This window comes from Synchiropus splendidus, chromosome 13, assembly GCF_027744825.2.
Source record: "Synchiropus splendidus isolate RoL2022-P1 chromosome 13, RoL_Sspl_1.0, whole genome shotgun sequence".
Classification (NCBI taxonomy): domain Eukaryota; kingdom Metazoa; phylum Chordata; class Actinopteri; order Syngnathiformes; family Callionymidae; genus Synchiropus; species Synchiropus splendidus.
In genome coordinates, this window is record NC_071346.1 from 4954550 (window position 1) to 4963576 (window position 9027).

A 9027-nucleotide genomic window follows, 5' to 3' on the forward strand; every position below is an offset into this window, starting at 1 on the left:
ATCAGTTAACTGTCGATTTTATTATTATTTTTTCTATATGCCAAAGAAGCTTTTAGTTTTTATTTTTTCATAACCATCGCCAAAAAATCCGAGTAATGGAATTGTATTTACAGTGGTACCTTGGTTCTCGACCACAATCCGTTCCAGACGGCCGTTCGAAAAGCGATTTGTTTGAAATCTGAATTGATTTTTCCCATTACAATGAATGGAAAAAGAAACAATGCGTTCCAAGCCTTAAACTAGGCTTTTGCAGGAGTGAATGTAGAGTGTCTGCTACAGGTGCGCTGTTCCTCTATGTGTGTGGCCGCTGCATGTGGGAGGGGTTGCCGAGTGAGTGACGTCTCTCCAGAAGTGAAGAGGTGCCCGGTGCGTGTCCAGCTCTGAATGTGCGCTTCTGTGCAGTTTGGCTGTGACAAAGTCATAAACCAAGTCACGCTCTGTCCCAGACTCGCCTCATCCCTGTCCCAGCTCCAGCCCACAACAGGACATCAAACCCTGGAGTGTGCGCGCTGGCCTCGGAGGTGTGGAGAGCGAACACCTCCCCTGTGACACTCTACCACGGTCCAGTGCAGAGACAGGAAAGGTTTTACACCTCAATATGAAGAAAAAAACAGTCAGTAAATGGAGCTAATGGGACACGTCTGCATACAGAGGCTGTGTTATACACAATAACAAAGTGCCTCGTGGGTCAGCTGACCGGTCCGCGCACGTTATGTTTTTTCCAACTTTTTTGGGGGGCATCCGAGTTCTGGATTTTCGTTCGAAATCCGAAGCAAAAAAATTTCAAAATTTTTGTTCCAACTCCGATTTGTTCAAATTCCAGAATGTTCGAAAACTGAGGTGCCACTGTATTTACAATTGTGTTGGTGCAGACATGCAATCCAAAGCGGTGTCACGTAACTTCACAGTATGTGCATTGCTCAGCAGGAACAATGATACTATTAACATACACAAAGTGACAAATCCTCTTTCACACATATTTATTGTAAAAAATACATATAAAAACAATTTCTGAGACATACAAAAGATCGGAGCTTAGAAACAGTATATTGAACAGACAGAGACCAAAGCCATCTTCTCTCATCACATATTTACAATTTAATAAATAAAACTCAATTTGTTTTAAACCGGAGTAAAGGCAGATTGTCCGTATCTCGGGGCGAGGGGGGTGAAGACGACCCCATCCATGTGGTTGCTCTTTTAAAAACGACAAACATCCGAAAGACGTCGGTTCCCCGTCGCAGGACGGTGATCTGCGACGGGGAACCGAAGACGCACAAAAGACGGCGCTTGGCTGGAGAGTTTGCACACACACGCGAGCGTTTTTGATAGTTAGCATTGGTAAAAATTGAGGTATTGCACCACACAGCTCAGAAAGTCAAGGGGGTTACAGAAACAGCGGGGTCTCAGATTGTCGCTCATGTTTTCGTTGACAACCCAAACGCCCATCCCACCCCGGCGAATAAAAACACACTGAAACACCCCACCCGTCCTCGCGAGAGTATACAACGTCATAACTTATCACCACGACAAATGTAACATCGAACGCACCTCCTCGTGCACAACCTCACAGACTTTTGGCATTTTTATAAAAACTCTTAATTCACCAATACAAAAACATGCACGGGGCCGCCCTCTAGTGGCGGGACAGGTCATAGCACCTCAGACTGCAAAAAGCAAAAAACGGGGGAGAAGCAGCGGGGATAGGTGGCGCCAGTGATGATGCCATCTGAGAGCGCCCTCTATTGTCGACCCGAGCCCTAAAGTAAGGACAGAAGGCCTCATCACGCGCAAATAAAGGCAATCCAGGAGCACAATTAGCAATCTTAAAAAAAAAAAAAATGTATGAACCGTCAGCGGTGGAGCCATGAATCCACAACCAGATGGTCTCAGATCATGGCCTCGGGACTGGCCTAACCAAAATCAGGAGAGCAAGAGAGGGAAGGGTCCGGACCCACACTTCTCTACCACATGCAACAGGTTAAAAATCCTGCCTCACATCCGAATGCACTTTGACCCCAGATAAGAGATAGCGATGGCCATGACACGTTGAAGAAGAAAGCTTGAAGAAAAGAGTAGTGGAAAATCAAACCTGACGCCCTTTGTTCTTCTCCAGATTAAGGTCTGACAGACCTCCAGGGGAGGCCCACATTCAACATTGCGTACCAACATCACAGGTAACCCGTGGAAGAATCCCGCTCCACAGCCGAACGAGCTCAGCCTCTGACTCATTTCACGGAGGAACAAAAGTGCAGAAACGGAGCAGCGAGCTACTCTACCAAACACTGTCTTACAGACGAGTAGCAGCACATGAACCCGGTGAAAACTGAGCTGGAGAGCGATGAGCCCCAAATCCCCCATGAAATGTTTACAGGCAAGATCATAAAAATCATAAGAAGTCCAGAATCAAGCCCTCACCGGTGGCCCGGATCATCGCTTGGTTCCTCATGGGCTTGACCGAGGAGACAAACATTCATCTGATGAAGCAAAACACTCGAGCAAACCTTTTTGGGGGAGAGAAAACAAACAGGAGACGCCACAGTCCTCATCAGGAGCGACGTCAGTCATCAATGGTTTCATTGTTTGGGAATAAGTTCATAAAACGGAGACCCTTACGAAGGTCTCGAGCAGATCAGATGGAGCAGCAGTTCTTTCAGTGGAGGAGGCGAAATGGTCCGGACCGGGTTGAAAAGGTTGGTGCCCATTTGTCACTGGAGTTCTCTCCTCCAACATTTTTGAAAAGTCGTGTAGATATTTAGGATTCAGTGTCGTCTCCTGCAGGAGGAGGAGGAGGAGTGTTAGAGGGTGTTCTGAAGCTTCATTCTCATGGTTCACACCATCACGAAAATCCTGGGTGGAATTACAATACAGCAGTTCCCTAAAGTCAAAGAAGCCAAAATCCACCTTCTAGTTATGGCAAGAGAGGCCCAAAAGTGGGGATCTGGGATAAAAACAATCTCAGTTAGGAATCAGGACTCACTCACTGCCCAGAAGGTCCATGCAAAGGTCCTCATGGGCAAATATTGTATTCTGCTGAGGCTCCCTTAATAACGCCAAGAGGCCACTACAAGAGAGACCAAAGACACTCTGTTCTTGTTTCACTTACCTGAGTCTCATTGGTCACTGCTGGGGGTCCACGTGACCTGCAAGTCAATCGAAGGGGTGTTCAGGGCAACAGGGTTTCACCTTGGACCAGGAATCAATGCAGCTGAAGGGAGAGAAGAGACAGAGTTAGTTTGGTCAATCGATCCATCTGGAGGTTGATACAGCAACAGTCAAGACAGCACCAGGTCTCTGGCGTGTCACAGGACCAGCAGCTCAGGAACCCTAGAGTCCTACTCAAGATAGTGGGTTTTGGAGAACACCAAGACTGTTTGACACCACTAAACACAAGTTAGACAACGAGAAAATGAAAGAACTCCAGGTGAAGACCTGACTAAAACATGAGGACATGCTTCAGAAGACTGTCTTAGACCACTGAATGAATAGGAGGTGTGAGCTTGAGATGGGCAGATGAGCCATCACGGCAAACTTCTAGAAGAATACGAGGACAGCTAAAGCTTGGAGAGCATTCATTCTGACGCCACAGTCGACCTTACTGGAAGACACCTAAGAACACACAGATGCAAGAACCACTGATTCATGCGACAAGTTGGCAACGTTGCGCAGCAGCGTTTTAAGGAAGGAAGAGCTGTGATCGGGAATTACACATCAGCTTCCAGCATCAGCTTGTTGCAATATCAATCCCCCCCCAGAAAACGTCTGAGCGGAGCCAACGACAGATCGGGGCAAGGCCAGACTTGCTGTAGCTGGAAAGTACACGGGCTAGGAAACAGTCAAAACTTAAATCATTGATGCCGTCTTCAGTTTCTGCAGTCGTCCAATCACAGTCGGGGTGAAACTCGAGTCTGCAGTCCTTGTTAATTTGGTTTTTACTCGAACACTCTTGGTGAGAATCGGCCCGCCCCTGGAGGGATCACATAGCAGCCGAGATCACGACGACCCGAGAAGATGCTTTAGCGCAAGACGACCTGACAGGACTGGTTTCAGGGGCTCTTTATCAGAAGACCATCTTGGATAAGACTGTGAATGAGGCCTATTGAGGCAAGTGTGATGAAGACAAGACCCTTCAGGAGGACTAGACTCTTTCACCACTTCAACACTCTACAGTAGTACAGCACGACCTTCAGGAAAGTTCAACCAAGAAGACAAATTGGGTTCTGCTGGTAGAGGCAGAGCTTTTCAGACCAGGACACTGAGCTGCAGAAGAAGGGCCGTGGGCGGAGACAGAAGTGTGTGGTTACACGCAGACTGGCTGCTTCCCGTTTCCACGAAAACACACATTTGACTTGTAGGAAGCGACCGCGATGACAAGACGGTTACCTCTTGTGGTAGACGCACAGGCAGGCCAGCCGGGCGATGGTCTCCCCCTGCACCAGATCCTCCAGGCAGATGGAGCACTCGCCGCTGTCTTTACTCAGCACGTCCGCTGTGAACACACAGACACACACACACTGAGCACTAATAACCACAGTGGTCACAGAGTTTCAGATAAGCTGTTTGGAAACTTCACTGCAGTACACATTGGGATGTGTTTTGGTTCGGTGCACACTGCAGTGACACAGAAAGCAGCATCAGACCAGTCGCCTGCTCTGTGCAACCGTGGAATTTTACCAGGATTTCTGGTGACTTTTGGGGCACTTTAAGCACTTAGGTGCTTTTAAATCACTATTAACAAACGGCGGATCATTGAAAATTGAAATACCTTCTAGTTTGAGACATTGAAAACTCACAATGAAATACCCAAGACCTCAAAAACATAACGCTTGTTTCTAGCTCAACAAATACTGTAAGAAGTGGGATGCTGAAGAACAGTTCATCTGGATGGAAGGGACCACGCGGTCATCCAGGCAGCCGCCCCACTACACAAATCTCTCGTGTCGTCGGCCGCGTGTTCATAAATACATTAGGTGAATTCAAAAAGCGCTTCGTCAGCTTTTCTCCCCAGCCGACTCATCGACGTAGTCGTAGTCATGTGATGTTAGTTTGACAACGGCGTGACGGACGCTCAAGGAGGATGTCAGTCGGTTGTTGACACAGTGACACTTGTGATCTGAGACGGTTCAGGATGTCTCGTCCTCAAACACTGACGGCAAGATTAGCTTTATTACTCAGCAAAAAAAGGTCAAATACTCAGCAAAAAATACCTCAAATAATCTTTTAACAACTACTGTGTTGTAATAACACTTGGATACACTTGAGGTTATTTGTGTTGTCGAGTTGCGGAGGTAATCTTTGGTCATGTTTTGTCTCGCAGTAAGACTCCGAAAGCCACGTGAAGAGTGTCCTGGACTTAACTCTGACATTAGAAACCAAGAGTTGAGAGAACCAAGCTGAGTTCCAGATTGTCAAAACCACAACACGTCTTTCAGAGAGGATGCTCACTGTTGTAAGGAAGTGGAGGAGAGGTGAGGCAGCTCAACAGGTGATCCTCGATCCGTCCCCCGGGGAAAGGCTTGGAGCAGAAAGGACAGCGGATATCTGTGTGGAGAGAATCAGAGCTGAGATTAACACACACAGGCATGAAAGATGTATGAAGCCGACGTCACAGCGAGCCGCTGCGCCGTGTTTAGACATCTAGATTTCACAGCTGAAACACAATCTGTTGGTGTATAAAGGGAAGTATTCTCATGGCTGAGATAGCTGCGAACAATGTGACGACGGATTGTTTGGTGCCGCGGCAGCCTGAGGGACGGCCGGGCCGACGGGACCCACCACCAGCGCCGCCTCGCCGACACTGCCCTACATTCTCCATCGCTGAGCTGCTGCCAGCATGTGAAGTTCTGACCCACTTCCCTACACTTCAGGCGCAGGAAACCCACTGCGCTGGCGAGTGATGTTGCTGAGACATTTCTCTACACTCGCCTTTCTTTTCACCAACAAAGACAGGTGTGAACCACAGACCACGTCAGCCGCATTAAATGCACTTGAGTTCTTCATCTGAGCGGAGTTTCTTATGTTTATGGACAGATTAGTGCTACAAGAATGCCACTACAAGATCAGCATATCTGAATATAGCCGGTTGAATATTATGAAATGAGCCGCATTACAAGGGAGCACCTCCGATTCCTCTGAATTGAACTGGTTGCTCATACTTTCATGGGAAGAATAACAAGCCAAGTGGGCATCGAGCCAAATGATGCACATCAGATTGTGTTTTGAGACTTAAGCCTGCCATCTTTCTACTTTAGAAATGGATCCTGTAAACTTGAAAAGCCACTAACCCAAGTTCATTGCCAGTAGACATTTCCCATTCTAGCCTCAAATTTAGCTACTCTGGCCTTGGTTGAAAAACTGTGTCAACTGCCTCATATAGCATCTGCTGACGTGTTCATTTTCATTGAAATCAAGGAGCTAAAATGCAGCCATTGTTGCTCTCCCTAACAAATTTGACGGATGGATGTCTGTTCTTTGTGCCACAGTAATAATTGTATTTTTCCATCCGGTCCTAGGTCAGCTGCTTGGACTCCGTCCAGCAGGACGCAGAAGACCCACAGAGGAAGTGGCCAGGCGACACCCTTGCGAGGACCAGTTTGTCCTGCCTGACTTTACATTGGAGAGGCTTGTGTGCCTGACCCATGACCAGGATGTCCCAGGTAGGTCAAAAGGTCAGACCGGATGGAGTTACGCTTGTGCTAATGTTCTCTGTAAGGCTAGGTTCAGGGGCTGCTTCAATGGTTCAAAGTCATCATGAGTACTGGATCTTCACTAACATAGTACAAGGGATTACCAAGCTACATCAACACGCTGTGTTGAAGAATCCAGAGACATTCCTAAGCTAGAGCGGTGACTTAATCGCCATCTGGTCGTGGGTCTAACTCGCAGCGTCTCTGGACTGCGCTCTGCATGCATAAAAATAACTGGTGAAAGATTGAAGTGGAACCTGAGCGAAGCATCTGAAAAACACAGTATTACTCAACACAAATGCTGAAAAAAAGAAACATTAGACCACTTCTTCTGCATCCTAGGCCAGGAAACGTTCCCATTTCACTTCATATTAATTGTTGTTTGTGCCCCCATAAGTCATATTTAATTGTGAAGATCAACAAAATGAGCAGACCCAGATGAATTTACTCATTATTTAGCACAAAGGATATTCTTGTTTAATAGGTTGCACAACAGCTCTGCAACCATCATGTTGACAAAGGGGAACTTGAGAAGTCACGAGTTATTTATGGCCGGACGATAATAAAACAACACATGCTACAATATGTCATGCATTATTGGAGTATTTCTGAACGTGTTGTTGTGACGACCGCTCACATGACTATAGAAGTATTTCAACTTTTAGTTCCTCTCAATGATGTCATCATTAGAGCTCTGCAACATGAAGAAGTACTTGAAGTTATCAGCTAATATTTATACACCAGTGAGTAAATATTAACATCAATAAAAGGTGTGATGTGTACGGGTGCACGTTGTCTTTAACAGAAGTACTAGGGATGTGGAATAATACGCCCTCTAATATAGAGTTTTCATGTTAAAAATGCATTATCATTGATGCATATTAATTTATCATAACATCATCCAGAGTGGCATTTTAATAAACAGCACATCAATGGTTTAATATCACTTTATCTTTGTAAGTTTGTTTTGGCAACTTTGTTGTCCCCCATTTTGAACCCCCTTAGAGACCTAGTAACACCCCTTTAACAGCCGTTACTTACGAGACAAGGGTGGAGAAACGAGTTTTTGTGGGTTTGTTTATAGACAGAATTGATTGATTTGGGAATACAGAAGAATTTAAGATACATCGACAATTGCGGTGAATATGTATTAATGAGTATGTTATCGAGAAATCTAAAGCATCCCATTAACATTTAAATATTTAAATGACTATTGGTGCTTCATAAAAACAGCAAGTTTTAAGAATGTTTGCAAAGACCTTCATTTTCACGCTGGATAAGTGACTGCAGGGGCCAAAACAAACACCTCGTCTGAGAACTGGTTCGACGGAGTGCGTTCCAACTTACTGCCATGGCGATTGTTAACGCGGTACAGGCCGATCCAAGCCTCGGAGACCGGCCGCTGGTGTGAGCCCCGCACCCGGGCGGATCTGGCGCTAACGCTGCGGGTAGAAGAGTGCCGATTTCCAGGCAGCCGCTCGGAAAATGTGCGGTGGGGTGTGCGGCCTGTCTCCTCTCCGGATTGGTGCTCGGCCCCGACCGCAGCCTCCTGGTTGACGCTCCCGTCCTCCTCGGGCTTCCCCTCGCTGTTGTTGTCCTCCGCGGGCGACGGTTGGCTAATGCTAGCGGGGATGCTGTGGTGGTCCGCCGGGCTGCCGTCGGCGCTCGCCCCGTGTTGCCCCAGATCCGAGTCGCTGCCTTCCTCCGATCGGCTCCGATTGGCCTCCGTGTCCTCGAAGCTCCCAGAGAAGTCGACCATAAGGCTGGTGGGCCTGGCGCAGCGGGGTCGCCGGTAGGAATCCCGCTTCGGGCCATCCTTCCCGAAAGCAGGGGGAACCGGGTCTTCCTGGAGGCGACTCGCTCTCGTCCCCATCTCTTTATGTAGCGAGTTAGCTCACCGAGAAACGACAACGACCTCGAAACGACGCTTCGATACTCAACGCAGCAACACCAGCTGATCACATTTGTCTTCCACCCAGAGTCGAAGAAGACTGTATCGGAACAATAGCTGTACTCCCCGGCCTTCACTTCGTCCTCTCCGGACACATTTTCTTTCTTTTCACGGTCTCAGTGCTGCAGCGGAAACTGGCAGGCTCGCTTCCTCTTAAGAGCCCACGTACTCCAATAGTTACGGTAACGGTTCTGTTACCTGATGGACTCCAGCTGGGATCCTTGTACACTTCCGCTCCCTTGCTGACGTCACAACATAGGCCTTTACTGGGGCGCCGCGATGACGCTGTGAGGTTTCCAATGCCAAAAATCAAAGTCAAAATGTGTGTCATAGCAAGGAATCGCAGCGTTGACTTTTTAAGAAGATATTGCTCACTGCTTTTAAAACCGT

The 9027-nt window shown here is 47.4% G+C and overlaps 1 protein-coding gene across 1 annotated transcript; it reads right to left on the reverse strand.

Moving 5' to 3' along the window:
* Positions 1-969: 969 nt before the first annotated feature.
* Positions 970-8861, reverse strand: zgc:66427 (uncharacterized protein LOC406256 homolog). Its single transcript, XM_053882838.1, has 5 exons — positions 8034-8861; positions 5446-5541; positions 4384-4489; positions 3107-3208; positions 970-2775 (listed from the first exon to the last, which is right to left on the reverse strand). Exons 1-4 carry the CDS (start codon positions 8557-8559, stop codon positions 3151-3153), a joined length of 786 nt encoding a protein of 261 aa, XP_053738813.1. The 5' UTR covers positions 8560-8861; the 3' UTR covers positions 970-2775; positions 3107-3150.
* Positions 8862-9027: the final 166 nt, after the last annotated feature.